Raw genomic sequence first — 17,190 nt, 5'->3', positions numbered from 1 at the left:
CATTCTTATATCTTCTGATTGTCCACTGACAAGGTACCTAACAGAACCCTAACATTAAAAATTACATACTATTCCTTCATATTCTTCAATTATTATTTTGTTAATTCTGATATGATAGTTCTCATATGACACTGTCTGTCAAAAAAGTGAGAAACCCGAAGGCCATGTACAGATGTCAATGTAACTTCAGTGGGTATGTAAATGATTAGAGTTGCAATTCTCAATGGCAGATAGAATGGGCCTCACATTGTATTAGTGCTGTTCATGTTTAGTGTTGTTACTATGCCTGGTGGGATATGTGAGATACGTGAACAGCATCAGATGCTGAGTGATCACTATGAAGGACACGGAGAAAATGTGTGCGCATTTGAGGTGTTTTCAGCACCTGACATAGTTTGAGAGGGGCCTCAGTGTTGGTCTCTGTTTGACTGGAGTATTGAATTGTGTAGCTTCCAAATTTGTGGTGCATTTGGCTGTTACAGTGGTCTGAGTTTCCAGATTTTTGGTGCATTTGGCTGTGACAGTGGTCTGATGTTGGTCAGCATGGCAAAATCAGGGCAAGTATACTCAAAAGGAAGAAAGGAAGGTTAGGGTTTAATGTTCTATCAACATCAAAGTCATTAAAGATGGAGCACAAGTTCAGAATGTTTGAAGGATAAAAAAAGTCAGCTGATCCCTTTCATAGGAACCATCCGAGCACTTGCTGGGGCAATTTAGGGAAATCAGGAGTAACCTGAATTTGGATGGACAGATGGGGATTTGAAGTATTGTCCCCCCAAAATGAGTCCAGTAATCTAACCACTGTGACACATTGCCTTGTGCAGGGATACCTGTCATTATTATTCTGGTCAACTATGTCTGAGCTGTACTAAAGATGACAGCCATATTGTGCACCAAGAACATCATAACACATTCACATCTACACCTGCTATGTGAGAACAAGTAATGGCCTCTCTACAAAATTCATTGTAACAACCTCCATTGGTTAGAGAGTGGTAGCAGCTGGACTGTGGAATTACCATTCCATGTGCAGGCTGCTGTTGACACCAAAACAAAAATAGCTGCTTTTGGAGTGGTGGTCTAACGTTTTTGACAACTAAGAGTGTGTGAAGTCTATGTGCAAACTTCTCACTTCTCTTATATGAGTCTACTTACTTGGTGTATACAGCCGATCTTCTTCTCTGGATAACCAGCTTCTGGAATCTCTCTAAACTTCTTCTCCGAAGAATGATGCTGGTTACAGGAACCTTCAAGGCTCTCTCACCACTTGTGAAATAATTCGGTACTCGAAGAATACTTTTCAATAACTATTGGTATATTTGAGCTTCTTAAGAACAGAGTTCACACTTTACACATAAACATTTAACTTCTTGTAAGTAACTTGTATGTCTTACATTAGAAACAGATTTAAGTCCATTTAGAAAAGAGTTGGCTTTACAACCATGTCTCTACTACAAACATATCGTAAAAATACGTCTTGCCTCCAGCAAGTCCAAGATAAGAGTTATTTTCAAAATTCAGAATCTTAATTGTTCTTTTGTCACTAACAATAGTCACAAGTACAAACAGCACTGAATAACACAAAAGGTCCTTGGTTCTTCTGTGTGCTCTTACTACGACTTCCATGGATCGCCTGCCAAGTACCTGCCGGTGCCGTTCAACCACCGCGTCGACGTTTTGCCCACAACTGATTCACTTGCACACACAGACAGGTGATGCACAGTAGATAGGGTTTCTTTCTCCCACTCATGTCTAAAATATCATGTGTTTGAGATGGTGGAAGGCCAAGTGGTTTTAGAATTTATGCAGAAATTCTCGAAACACTGCATATCCCCCCCTTCAGATTGGACACACGATATTTTATACATAATCATTATGTACATAACATCACTCACAACAACATTTCGTATGATAGCAGTATACTTTTCTCATACGTGTTTCTACATACACCTTCCACTTCAACAACAATCTTTTTTTTTCTCTAGAACAATCTTAACTGAGCGTTCCTTTATTCTGTTCTTATTTCACCTTGACATCAAGACCTGAACATTTTTTGTGTTTTTAGTCATCTTTTATAATATTTAAGAATTTTGAGGACTCTTTCCTTATTTCCAATTGTAAACTTCAGGTGTTCATGACACTTGAGTATTCTATTATTTCTATCCTTTATACTACCTTTTCTTTAGTATGTACTAGCTTCATTATCAGTTGTAGTTTAGAGGAACTCTGGGCAAAATGAAAGTGTTCTTTTTGACACTCGCGAACTTACATAAAACGTAATAATGCTCGTTGTGCCTAGAATTCAAACTTTCCAGAATAATCTCTACAAAATTTTGTGACTTTTGTCACGATACTGTCCCTTTTCCCTAGGATCAGTAGCAATACCATGCTTGTGGGTTGACCTTATGAGAGCACTTCCTCTTTCTATTCTGGAAAGTATGCCCCTTTATCAAACATTCCTGTTTTTTCAGGCCATAGGTCATCCTGTCTCCAAGTAGGTATGCCTGCCCCGTGTACTTAGCAAATGTTAGGTATGCTCCCTCATCCTGTCTGAGTCGGCCTCATGGTTCTTTACCCCAGTATACATTTCTATGCATACTATAAATTAAGTATTTTCTGGTAAAGTTACAAATCTTCTCTACACTCTGCATATACTTCTTAATACTTCATCTAATCCCTAGAGTCCTCCTATACTTATCAACTTTTTCTTCCAGTAGATGCCATGTCTGTATACACTATTCAATAGATAAAATGTTTACTCAGGCTATTAGAGCCCCACTATGCTACAATTTGTCACTTTATCAGAGTATTTATTATACTGACTTTTCTTACATGACTACCATGACCAATTCCACTCTTGCTTGCATTCTTTTCCTTCGCTCATGCCTCCTTCTCATATATACTCGATTTAGAATTGTCCTAGTTTTTTAGATACTTATGTATATGTATAAGTGATGAAGTGAAGTAGAACTGTCATAGTTTTCATATATATATGTGTGTGCACGTATGTCTTCTTGTGTGTATGCGGATGTGTGTTCTTGGAAAAATAGATAGGTCCTCAAATGAGAAGTAAAAAAAAAAAAAAAAAAAAAAAATATAGGTGTGGTTGCTAAGATTGATGAAGAGAAACAAGATAGCTCCAAAGACAGGAAACCCTACCCACCCCGCTTCCCTAGGATCCCTACCTCAACCTCACAGGTACTTGGGTGAGACACCAGAGGAGGTTTGGTGTTAAATCATCTCCTACAGAATGGACATTCCCACCTTCACCCTTGAGGTCCCCGAAGGAAATCTTAGCGACCCTATGGAAACGGCAAATGGTGAAAAATCAGGCACACTTATTTGTGAGGGTTGTCTGAAAGGTGTGATGGGTGTTTTGTGTTAGCCATGATTTATCTGTTTGTGGTAAATCATGCTTTCATCTATATTACCCACCCCTTTAAAACTTTATACAAACCCTCCCATCTACATCGCATCTTTTAAAAGGTAGAAATAATTCTATACAAAGTAGAAAATTGTACACTACAATATAACAGCTGTTCAGTTCATCACATTATGTTATATTTTTCAGAAACATAATATTCTTATTCCATTTATTTCATCTAAATTTGTATTTGTTTTATTGTCATATCCAGTTTACCAAGTAAAGATTACAGGATAGTTTAAGATTTTGGAATAGAGTACAGTAAAGATTACAGGATAGTTTAAGATTTTAGAATAGAGTACAGTAAAGATTACAGGATAGTTTAAGATTTTAGAATAGACTACAGAATAGTTTAAGATTTTAAAGGAATTTGGTGCGGGAAAACTATATGGGAAGAAACACCAAAAACAACTCGGTATCCGACAGTTGTCACTCCGCCCGTTAACTCAGAATGTTAACATCCCTGGGGGGATTAGATGACTCCACCCGGATCCCATGGATCTGACATTAACTTCACTTGAGCAAGTGCAGACCAGTACTTCTCTTTAAAGTTCTTTTGAAAGTCTCCCCACTGCAAATCAGTCACTACTTCACTAGTTAACACCACATTAGGTGAAGTTACTCGTTTTTCTACTTGATCCTGTATAAGTTTGAATTCTCTCCAGAGTTTGTCTATGTCATTTCTGGTATCAGTAAGTTTGGAAGAAGCCATAGGCGACACGTTCCCAGATGTTATTCTCCTGGTAACTTTTCAGTCTATGACCCCTTCAAATTGTCCTTCCAAATTACTTACATTTATATCAGGGCTTGCTATTTTCTCTTTATAGCTTCTTTCTACATTATCCACTCATGTACTTACACATGTAATTTGTGATTGAATGATAGGAATTAACTCACTCTGCTTATCTACACTTTTTTTTAAAATACTCAGTCCCTACTTTACAGCACCAAATTTAACTTTACACACATTTTCGAAAGATCCTAATTTTTCACTGATTTCTGATTCTACTTTATTACATTTAATTGATCATTGTGTTTCTAACTAAAGTCAGTGAACAGTTGATTTGCATGAATATCCAATGAATTGGTTAATTCTTTCTTTAATTATAATTTCAAATCCTCTACTTTACTATTCAAGGTGTCGAATTCAGTCTTTAAAGCATCCATGCCTTCGCATAGATTATCAAATTTTTTGCTCTGTGAGTCGACTTTAACATTTAACAATCCTAAATCCATTGTTTGGACATTCAGTTGGGACTTCACCGAGTCTAGTTCTCTACTTAAAGTCGCACTCTGTGCATCTAGTTTAGAATTTAACTGCAGACTCTGAACATTTAAAGCTTCATTTAATTGAGCATTTACTGAGTCGAACTTAAGACTCTGGGTGTTCAAAGCTTCCCTCTGAGCATTTTAGTTAGAATGTAATGAGTCTGTCTTAAGATTCTGAGCTTTAATTAGATTTACTGACTCAGACCAGTCAGGCCCTTCTTTAGCAATTCTCATAGCCATGGCCGGTTCTGACATCTCTCTAACTTGCTGAACGTGATCCATAATTGTACAAGCTTTAGACCTTGTGAGCATTTTAAATTAACTTTAAGTATAATAACTACATTAATAAAGTTCATTAAATGGTTTATACCACATTGTATTAAAACAATAAAGTTGTGTTTTACACTAACATGGCATAGAATCTGGGCAGCATCAATGAGCGGATGTGTGATCAGTACTGGTGAACAGCAACTGGTGCCAATGACGGCAGTTGTTGGTTTCCACATAGGTGTTGGTGAGCGGAAGTGGAAGCAGGTCAGCACCAGTGAACAGCAACTGGAGCCGGTGGCGTTGGATTTTGGTTTTAGTGTCTGCGTCCCCGTGTTACTTGTGACAGTTGTGTACTCTCTACACCGGATCTTCTTAATCAGAGTGGCCTCAGCATATATCTTCTTAAAGAAACACACTGGAATCTTCTTCACTATTTCTCAATTTAGATTTTTTTCTCTTTTGAATACTCAGTCATGTTCTGAAGTCTGGGAGCAAAATCTTTATCGCATTTGGTGTGGTTGTTATGGCAACATACAACATACACCTTTCTTGTTTTTGGTCTTAAAATTCCTGTTTTTAAAGTCCTGTCATGGTTGCCACATTCTAACATTTTTGATGACTAAGAGTGTGTGAAGTGTATGTGCAAACTTCCCACTTCTCTTACACGAGTCAGCTTACTTGGTGTATACAGCCGATCTTCTTCTCTGCTTTTGGAATCTTCATAAACTTCTTCTCTAGTTACAGGAACCTTAAATACTCTCTCACCACTTGCAAAATAATTTGGTACTCAAAGAATACTTTTCTATAACTATTGATATATTTGAGCTTCATAAGATCAAAATTCACACTTCGCACATAAACATTTAACTTCTCGTAAGTAACTCGTATCGTCTCACATTAGAAACAGATTTAAGTCCATTTAGAAAAGAGTTGGCTTTACAACCATGTCTCTACTACAAACATATTGTAAAAATATGTCTTGCCTCCAGCAAGTCCAAGATACGAGTTATTTTCACAATTCAGAGTTAAATTGTTTTTTTGTCACTATCAATAGTCACAATTACAAACAGCACCGAATAACACAGAAAGTCCTTGGTTCTTCTGTGTGCTTTCACTATGAATCCCAAGGATTGCCTGACAAGTACTTGTTGGTGCCATTCAACTGCTGTGTTGACCTTTTGCTCTCAACTGATTTCACACCTGCACACACAGACAGGTGATGCACAGTCGATAGCGTTCCTTTCTCACACTCACATCTAAAATATCATGTGTTCAAGATGGTGGAAGGCTGAGTGGTTCTAGAATTTATGCAGAAATTCTCAAACACTTTAGTGGCATGACAAAGAAGCATGAACTGCTGATGAATGGCATTGCATTATGTTCAGCAATAAGTCATGGTTCTGGACTGTTCTGCATAACCATCATCAAAAAGTATGGCAGTGACCTGAGGATAGTTCCCAGTCTTCCAACGTTTTGGAGACGCACAGTGTTGTTACTGCAGGCATCATGGTGTGGAGAGCCAAGTATGATGACAGGTCACAGCTGGTAGTAATTGAAGGAACTCAGACAGCAAAGAAATCAGTACATCATGGATGTCTTGCATCATCATGTGTTACTTTTGATGTGATGGCTTATGCAACAGTATTGTGGGACTATTTTTCAAAAGGACAATGCATAATGACATGTGAGCTGTCTGTGTAAAGTTAAGACATTCTTGTGACAGGCAAGAACCCCAGATCTGTCCCTGACATAACATACGTGGGACCACCTCAGATGTCAACACAGTTCTAGTGCCATTATCCAGGATATCAATGACAGTTAAGAATGCAGTGAGGATAGAACAGCTTTATGACTCCCTTCCCAACAAGATAAGATCATGTGGCCAGGCCAGAGGGGGTGCAACATCATAATGATAAGTGGGCTCATACTACTAGGTTCTTTGTAAATGTGACTTAATTTCATAATCACTGAAATAACAGCATGTACCCGCTCAAACCATAAAGTTTCATTTCATACCCTCCTCCCCTCCTTGTTGGGCATTGTAATAAATAATTCTCCTTCCACATTTAACCAAAATTCATAGTGCCTTTTCAGCTGTCCTTACAGCTTCAGCAGAAAACACTATTATTAACTTTCACTCTTTCTTACAAAGACAGTGCATCTACTTTCAAAACATATCTTACTAGATACTGGCTATAACAGTGCAGTACTGCAAGATATCCATCACAATTTTCATTTACCTCACTCCTTTGTGAGTGCCAAAGCCCTACCAAAGAGTGTGGTTCAGTTGCTCCATCATCTACATCTACATCTACATTGATACTCCGCAAGCCACCCAACGGTGTGTGGCGGAGGGCACTTTACGTGCCACTGTCATTACCTCCCTTTCCTGTTCCAGTCGCGTATGGTTCGTGGGAAAAACGACTGTCTGAAAGCCTCCGTGCGTGCTCTAATCTCTCTAATTTTACATTCGTGATCTCCTCGGGAGGTATAAGTAGGGGGAAGCAATATATTCGATACCTCATCCAGAAACGCACCCTTTCGAAACCTGGCGAGCAAGCTACACCGCGATGCAGAGCGCCTCTCTTGCAGAGTCTGCCACTTGAGTTTATTAAACATCTCTGTAACGCTATCACGGTTACCAAATAACCCTGTGACGAAACGCGCCGCTCTTCTTTGGATCTTCTCTATCTCCTCCGTCAGACCGATCTGGTACGGATCCCACACTGATGAGCAATACTCAAGTATAGGTCGAACGAGTGTTTTGTAAGCCACCTCCTTTGTTGATGGACTACATTTTCTAAGCACTCTCCCAATGAATCTCAACCTGGTACCCGCCTTACCAACAATTAATTTTATATGATCATTCCACTTCAAATCGTTCCGCACGCATACTCCCAGATATTTTACAGAAGTAACTGCTACCAGTGTTTGTTCCGCTATCATATAATCATACAATAAAGGATCCTTCTTTCTATGTATTCGCAATACATTACATTTGTCTATGTTAAGGGTCAGTTGCCACTCCCTGCACCAAGTGCCTATCCACTGCAGATCTTCCTGCATTTCGCTACAATTTTCTAATGCTGCAACTTCTCTGTATACTACAGCATCATCCGCGAAAAGCCGCATGGAACTTCCGACACTATCTACTAAGTCATTTACATATATTGTGAAAAGCAATGGTCCCATAACACTCCCCTGTGGCACGCCAGAGGTTACTTTAACGTCTGTAGACGTCTCTCCATTGATAACAACATGCTGTGTTCTGTTTGCTAAAAACTCTTCAATCCAGCCACACAGCTGGTCTGATATTCCGTAGGCTCTTACTTTGTTTATCAGGCGACAGTGCGGAACTGTATCGAACGCCTTCCAGAAGTCAAGAAAAATAGCATCTACCTGGGAGCCTGTATCTAATATTTTCTGGGTCTCATGAACAAATAAGGCGAGTTGGGTCTCACACGATCGCTGTTTCCGGAATCCATGTTGATTCCTACATAGTAGATTCTGGGTTTCCAGAAATGACATGATACGCGAGCAAAAAACATGTTCTAAAATTCTACAAGAGATCGACGTAAGAGATATAGGTCTATAGTTTTGCGCATCTGCTCAACGACCCTTCTTGAAGACTGGGACTATTTGCGCTCTTTTCCAATCGTTTGGAACCCTCCGTTCCTCTAGAGACTTGCGGTACACAGCTGTTAGAAGGGGGGCAAGTTCTTTCGCGTACTCTGTGTAGAATCGAATTGGTATCCCGTCAGGTCCAGTGGACTTTCCTCTATTGAGTGATTCCAGTTGCTTTTCTATTCCTTGGACACTTATTTCGATGTCAGCCATTTTTTCGTTTGTGCGAGGATTTAGAGAAGGAACTGCAGTGCGGTCTTCCTCTGTGAAACAGCTTTGGAAAAAGGTGTTTAGTATTTCGGCTTTACGCGAGTCATCCTCTGTTTCAATGCCATCATCATCCCATAGTGTCTGGATATGCTGTTTCGAGCCACTTACTGATTTAATGTAAGACCAGAACTTCCTAGGATTTTCTGTCAAGTCGGTACATAGAATTTTACTTTCGAATTCAATGAACGCTTCACGCATAGCCCTCCTTACGCTAACTTTGAAATCGTTTAGCTTCTGTTTGTCTGAGAGGTTTTGGCTGCGTTTAAACTTGGAGTGGAACTCTCTTTGCTTTCGCAGTAGTTTCCTAACTTTGTTGTTGTACCACGGTGGGTTTTTCCCGTCCCTCAAAGTTTTACTCGGCACGTACCTGTCTAAAACGCATTTTACGATTGCCTTGAACTTTTTCCATAAACACTCAACATTGTCAGCGTCGGAACAGAAATTTTCGTTTTGATCTGTTAGGTAGTCTGAAATCTGCCTTCTATTACTCTTGCTAAACAGATAAACCTTCCTCCCTTTTTTTATATTCCTATTAACTTCCATATTCAGGGATGCTGCAACGGCCTTATGATCACTGATTCCCTGTTCTGTACATACAGAGTCGAAAAGTTCGGGTCTGTTTGTTATCAGTAGGTCCAAGATGTTATTTCCACGAGTCGGTTCTCTGTTTAATTGCTCGAGGTAATTTTCGGATAGTGCACTCAGTATAATGTCACTCGATGCTCTGTCCCTACCACCCATCCTAAACATCTGAGTGTCCCAGTCTATATCTGGTAAATTGAAATCTCCACCTAAGACTATAACATGCTGAGAAAATTTATGTGAAATGTATTCCAAATTTTCTCTCAGTTGTTCTGCCACTAATGCTGCTGAGTCGGGAGGTCGGTAAAAGGAGCCAATTATTAACCTAGTTCGGTTGTTTAGTGTAACCTCCACCCATAATAATTCACAGGAACTATCCACTTCTACTTCACTACAGGATAAACTACTACTAACAGCGACGAACACTCCACCACCGGTTGCATGCAATCTATCCTTTCTAAACACCATCTGTACCTTTGTAAAAATTTCGGCAGAATTTATCTCTGGCTTAAGCCAGCTTTCTGTACCTATAACGATTTCAGCTTCATGAGTGCTACTGTGTCACAAGAGGAATATTCCTACTCCAGTCCTGTTACAGGCGGCTCCTATTCCATCAAGACAGGGCCATCTGCGAAAGCAGCCATGTGATCTACCAAATAAGTTGCAACCACTGTGTTGCATTTTACAACAACTAAAAGACTGTCTGTCTGTACAAATATCCAGTGCCAGATTGTGACCAAGAGAACGCTGGAACACTCAGTTGCGGAACATGGTGCCTCTGACATGAGGTACTATAGAGAGAGTAGAGGTAACTGATACTGGTCACATGTGACATATGGTTTACATGCACAGTACTGAAGAGGCCACTTGGAATTGCACTGACGGCATGCAGGATGGGTGCAGCAGGCCCACACAGTGAGGCTGGGAGCGTGTGGAATTGTCAAATTCCACCTGCTGTTCAGACCTGATGTCATGTCTACCTGGCAGCACTCACAAAGAATTGTATAACATTGTACATGTTTGTGAACATGCAGCACAAACCATAGCACTTACACTAAAGCATGATGTACCATTTAAGGAGGCGAAAGAGGCTATTCAGCAGATATGAAGATATACCATGAAAGTCAAAAGGTGGAAAATCCAGGATGGAAAGGATAGTTGCTACTCACCATATAGTGGAGATGCTGAGTTGCAGATAGGCACAACAAAAAGACTGTCACAAAATAAACTTTCGGCCAACAACACCTTTCTCAAAAATAGCTGACACACACACACACACACACACACACACACACACACACACACACACACACGACTGCAGTCTCCGGCAGTTGAAGCCACACTGTGAGCAGCAGCAGCAGTGCATGATGGGAGAGGCAACTGGTTGGGGGTGAGGAGGAGGCTGGGGCAAAGAGGGGGAGGGATAGCAGGGTAGAGGTGGGGGATGGTGAAGTGCTGCCGGGGAGCATGCAGGGATGAGGTGGAGAGAGGGAAGGACAGCTAGGTGCAGACAGGAGGTTAGATGGAGGGCTGGGGAGAGGTGGGGGGTGAGGGGGGATAGCAGGAAAGTAGAGAAGTAAAAATACTGGGTGCTTTGGTGGAATAGAGGGCTGTGTAGTGCTGGAGTGGGAACAAGGAAGGGGTTGGATGGGTGATGACTAATGAAGGTTGAGGCCAGGAGGGTTACAGGAATGTAGGATATACTGCAGGGAGAGCTCCCACCTGCACAACTCAGAAAAGCTGGTGTTGGTGGGAAGTATCCATATGACACAGAGTTTGAAGCAGTTGTTGAAATTAAGAATGTTGCATTGGGTGGCATGCTCTGCACTAGGGTGGTCCAGTTGTTTCTTGGCCACAGCTTGTCGGTGGCCATTCATATGGACAGACAGCTTGTTGGTTGTCTTGCTCACATAGAATACAGCACAGTGATTACAGCTTAGCTTGTAGATTACATGACTGATTTCACAGGTGGCCCTGCCTTTGATGGGATAGGTGATGTTTGTGACCGGACTGGAGTAGGTGGTGTTGCAAGGATGTATGGGACAAGTCTTGCGTCCACATCTATTACAGGGATATGAGCCATGAGGTGAGGGACTGGGAGGAGATTGAGGATACAGTTGGTCATGGTGACATGGTGATGCCCGACAGATTCCAAACCAACAACCCCCTCCCTAGTTGCCATCTGGATTGAGGGTGAGGGCACCCTATCCACTTTCTTCCAGAATCTCAACTATTTCTCCCCCATTTGCTTCACCTGGTCCTACACAACCCAACAAACCACCTTCCTAAATGTTAAGCTCTACCTCAAAGATGGCTATACCAGTATCTCTGTCCATATCAAACCTACTAACCACCAGCAATACCTCCACTTTGACAGCTGCCATCCGTTTCATACCAAGAAGTCTCTTCCTTCTCACCCTGACCTGTGGTTCCAGGTGATTTTCCCAAAACCTACCCCTTTTGCTAGACTTCTTCAGTTCTTTTCCTTCACCCTTCTTCCTTCCCCTTCAACCCTTCTGTGTGAAGGAGGAGCCACTGGCTCTGAAAACTTGCCAGCCACAACAGTCTTTTATGTGTGCGTTCTACTATCACTTGGTGAGTAGATTTTATAACTCACAGAAAGGTATACAAAGCAAGAAAGTTAAACAACACACTGTAAAACAATTTTGACTTTGGTATAAAATGCCATCAGTAGGATAGACTTATAAAATAATATGCATAAGATATACAAACCCTGGTTTTTTTAACTATAGTTGGTTGTTGACAATACCAAGTGACAATTGTGTTAGGTGCATGTGCTTGCTTCCCACTTGAAAAAACTATATATCCTACAAATTATGTCTCTCACTTGCTTATGCAGAATGTATCACTTACCATCACCATCAGCAATAATAACTCGCAACAATAGGTGGCTGTCGAACGGCGTGTTCTGCGCAACTATGTCATGCATTCTCTGACAGCCAGTGAGCATTCAGGAGTGTTTTGAGCACTCTGTTCTGAATGCTGTAGCTAATGTGAGCATTAAACATGATTGTAGTGAATTGTTTAGTGAATTTTTATTCCATTTGTTGCAAGTTATTATTGCTGATGGTGATGGTAAGTGATACATTCTGCATAAGCAAGGGAGAGACATAATTTGTAGGATATATAGTTTTTTCAAGTGGAAAGCAAGCACATGCACCTAACACAATTGTCACTTGGAATTGTCAACAATGCAGTCCTCGTCCGTGCCTCAACATGTGCAAACTGCCATCATTCATGGATCTGACTATAGTGACATTTCATTTAGCAAGCAACTCAGCAATTTTGCAGCACTCATATTAATTTGCAGTAATGCTGCATTGTTCCTGCATGACTTTATGTCACAATTACAACACCTGGTATTTATTTTCAAAAATTGGTTATTTTCATTCAGTTATTAAATACCTGACAATACAGAGTATTTTTTGTTTTGTTTTTAATTTCTGATATGTTTATTTATTCACACTTCCAGCATACTGGAACAGCTATGGGTTAACAACTTCTGTTAATCAGTACAACAAAAACCAGTCCAAAGTTACAAATTTCACTTTCACTCAGTGACTAGTTTGATCACAGGCCCCATTTACAAATTGCCATAACATGGTCAAAAATGATATTTCTGAAAATACCAAAGCCAAGAACATTTTTGACGTGGTTTTTGTGTGTTTTGAAATACCATTTTTGACTATGTTACGATGATTTGAAAATGTGTATGACCCGAACCCAGTCACCAAATGAATAAAAAAAGTGAAATTTGCAACTTTGGACTGATTTTCCATTGAACTGATGTTTGTTTTGGTTTGCTCTTAAGAATGATTTTTCTGTTGCAACAATTCTGTGTAAGTTTCATGAGTGAATCAGCCCTTCAGTAACATCAAAGTATATTTTTAACTTCTTTATTATTGACCAACGTCTCACTTGATGGTTTATGCATTTGTATAAAACTGATAATTATAAGTTATCATAAGGTATATCATCATAACTACTATTTTGTTTTGTTAACATCTACAATACATTATAATGTAAATTCAAAATATGAAATGAAGCTGACCCATATATTTCTGAATACAGACCATGATTAATTGATGTAGCATTTAATGATTATTTTATGAGCAATAACTTCGTATAAGTAAAACATTGAGCAGCCACTCTTCCCACTTTTGAAGTCCTAGCAAAATTTTAAACAAAATAACTATTTTCAATCAAATTACAGTAATTTGAAGCTCATAAACAAAATCTGAAGTTTTTGTTCAGTGACATTATTAATTAAAATTATAACAGTACTATATTATAAATCTATGCTGAGGACTGTGTACTTTTTTAATTGTGTGAACAGATGAGTACCAATAATTTCAATCTTTGAATTTTATAAGAGAAATACATTTGAATGAACTCAGCTCGCTTATCATATGTTTCTTTTCAGAAGCTGCCTTTAGATTCAAAATTGAGGGGAAGAATTATGTTTCCTGCGTACAATTTATCCATAATGCTAGTATAAATGACAACTTTATGTTGTTTTATGACTGCATATGGCATGAAAATGATCTTTATGGAGAACAAATGAAAGTAGACTACTTCCTGAAAGACCAGAACAGAGATACTATGGAATTTGGAAGTTTCCACTTTATTCTTCCACAGTGTCACTTTAATGAGATAGGAAATCGTATGTATGATTTTATTTTACTTTTCATTTATTTTAAGTATGGTGGTTGGTTCTCCTGTAAACATAGACAGTTAATCGGTTTTGACAGGAGTATTTAAAATGGATGTAATGCTATGCATCACTGCTAAATGGGTATTAACAGGAAATAGAATGGAAGTGCTTACCAGCAACATGAAAAACTCATATTTATACCCATGAAGGAGAGCACTAAACATTGCAACAGCAAGTGCTTTGTTGTTCTTTGAAGCATAGCACTGTCACATGATAAATTTCTAGCAATGTTTACACAGTGATCAGAACATTTATTCAACAATATACCATGCACACCAGTATTTTGTGACATTTATTTACATTAGTTTGTGCATGAATCAACGTTTTATCTAAATAAACCAAGAGCCGGTATAAATTCAGTGCTCTGGTCTTTTGTAGAAATCTGTGTTCTCTATGTAATTTTTTTAATATGTTACTTTAAAAATCTGGAACCACTAGATACAATAATTTTTTGTGGTCTAATGTGGGCAGACATGCACATTGAAGGTGGTGGTTGCTGAACACAATAATAAGGTAATGATTCTGGATGGTATGGGCGCTCAACAGTATACACAAAAATGAGGCACCACAAAAAAAAGAAAAAAAAACTACTGAACAGTATCTGAAATGAGAGAAATTAGATCATGGTTGACAAAAAGAAGTTCAGAAACAGAACATTTTCAGAAACACAATTGAGTATCACACATTTTCTGTGTTAAGAAAAAAGTCACTGCCCTCTGCATTCTTAACTGTTGAGGATTTTAGTAAAATAGGCTAGATGCATTGTTTGTTGAAGCAGGTGACTAACATGTGATGTGATTAGGCAGCTAAAGACGTCACCTGGTTTAGACTGACACAGCTGCAACATTTCAGCTTCTGCCTTGGTTTGGTGGTCTTTGGTGTCAACATACGAGTGTCAGGTTCAAGAAATGGAAAACTGATCCATGACTAATTTTCACCTTTTCCACTATTACCTAAATTGTGATGGACTGGTATTCAAGTGCAAGGCCCTCCACTCCAATGCTATTGCTGGTTCTTCACATAGAGATGGTCTGATTCTTTGTTCTTGATCAGTTGACTTGTCTGACCACACTGGAAGCATCTGCTGCCCCCCTCCCCCCTCCCCTCACCAACTGTTGTGTTATGTGGCAGGGAATTGTTGCTGTATACTTGTACAAACTCATTATGAATCATTGCAGCATTGTTCCCTTCTATATATAGAAAACAAATTACTGGCTGATACTCCACTGTATCAGTGAGCTGTGCCATTTTGTTCTGGCTCTTCTAGCAGTGTGATGTGGTATTGTGTCATGATGATCTTGAAGTTTACCAGCACCACAGACATGTACCGACAAACAAACAAAAAAATTAAGTAAACTATTTTTCAAGGTGATGATTAAAGCTTAACAATTATGCCTCATGTGAGTATGCATATTAAAACATCCTAGAGTGTGATGAGAGACTAAAAAAAATGTTCCAGACAGATGTTTTAGTTACCTTTCTCTCTCTGGAACCATGATTTGCATAATTGGGTACTCAGTCTAAACATTTCATTTAGCATCTCTAGCATACATATTAGTTTTGCATATAGACCCATCAGTTCCTTATGAATGAGAAATGGGAACACATGAACATTATGGAAATGCTAGATCGCTTCTCACCATATAGAAGAGGCGTTGAGTCATAGACAGGTACAATAATGAAAAAGACTGCTGAAATATTTTAGCCTGAGGACAAAGCCTTGCTTCTGCATTAGAAAACATACACATATGCCACACTCTCAGGGCACTAGAGCCTGATTGCCTTTTTTTTAATTTTTTTTTTTTTTATTGGACAAACTTTCTGACAGTGTGGTAGGTTTGCAAGGCAGGGCTTGGCAGCTAAGATGGTAGGTTTCATTGAGGCTTTTGTAGTAGGGGTAGTGATTAGTGGTAGTCAAAGGTGAGAGTTTAAGATGAACAAATTGGAGAGTTTTTGGAGGTAGCATTGTGCTTGCTGCTCTAGTTCCTGTAAAGCATTTGTTTCAGTCTGCTAGATGCAATGCAGAAATTTTGTATTGCAGAGTTGGATAATTAATAGATGAAGAGGATGTATTGCAAAGAGGTTTGGGCCTCATTTATATGATTTTGCAGGACTTGGTTGGTGAGGACTATGGACTGATGGAATTTGAAAAGGTAGATGTTATTGTGGAATGAGGGGTATCTGCTGGAAATGGACAATTTGATGATAAGGCCTTTTGTTGGTGTGGATTCCATGAGCTATGCAGCAATACAGGAACAGTATTTGAAACTGGTTTCCAGCTGGGACAAGGAAACTTTTCTATATCAGCACAAATGAAAGGAGCAAGGATCCATGGTGGAGGATACAAAAAGTATAAAAACACATGGAAAAAAACACAAAAAGGGTGAAACAGTCATATAGTGGAAAAAGGTGAAACCTGAGGGAGTAAGGCTTTTAGTACAAGATGAAAACAAACTGAAATCAATGTGAAAAACAAGGGATCAAAGAGAAAAATAAACAAAAGAAATGATAATAGTGGGATGCAGGTCTGTGGGTGGATATGTGTGAAGAGAAGTGGCAGCATGCATAATTCTATTATATTATGTGAAGATGTGTGTGTTTGAATAAGGGAAGGTGGAGCAGGGGGAAGGGGTGTTTACATGAGGGATATAACGAAGTTTGTGTGGCCCAGGAAGGTATAGAAAAACATGCAAAAATTGTGAGGGTGAAGGGAGGTAGCGTGATCAATTTGAAGCCCCAGGAATAGTTGTATCAACAGAAAGAATGTGGGACATGAGATGCTAACCAACAGTTGATGTGGTCACATAGCCTTGTGTTGCGCATGGTTAAGATTGTTTATACTGGGTGGCATGGAAGTCAATTCATGTGCAGATTGGAAGGTGACAATCAAACATAGGAAAGAAGAGAAAGGAAAGGACAGACATTAAGTAAAGTAAAATGTTAGAGAATAATAACAAAGAGAAACTGCACTGGGTAGTGGGATGGATGGAAAGCTATTTGGCACATTTGATATTGA

At 39.3% G+C, this 17,190-nt stretch overlaps 1 protein-coding gene across 1 annotated transcript in view; it reads left to right on the top strand.

The window, feature by feature from the left end:
* Positions 1-14,321, top strand: part of LOC124775604 — an 87,572-nt gene extending 73,251 nt beyond the window's left edge. Inside the window, exons 6-7 of the mRNA XM_047250435.1 lie at positions 13,884-14,123; positions 14,212-14,321. Of these exons, the coding sequence (XP_047106391.1) occupies positions 13,884-14,123; positions 14,212-14,321 (350 nt within the window). The remainder of the gene's footprint in view (positions 1-13,883; positions 14,124-14,211) is intronic.
* Positions 14,322-17,190: the final 2,869 nt, after the last annotated feature.

The sequence above is a fragment of the Schistocerca piceifrons genome, chromosome 2, assembly GCF_021461385.2.
Source record: "Schistocerca piceifrons isolate TAMUIC-IGC-003096 chromosome 2, iqSchPice1.1, whole genome shotgun sequence".
NCBI lineage: Eukaryota > Metazoa > Arthropoda > Insecta > Orthoptera > Acrididae > Schistocerca > Schistocerca piceifrons.
Note: the sequence above shows the minus strand (reverse complement) of the source record. Positions and strands in the feature narration are given on the sequence as shown.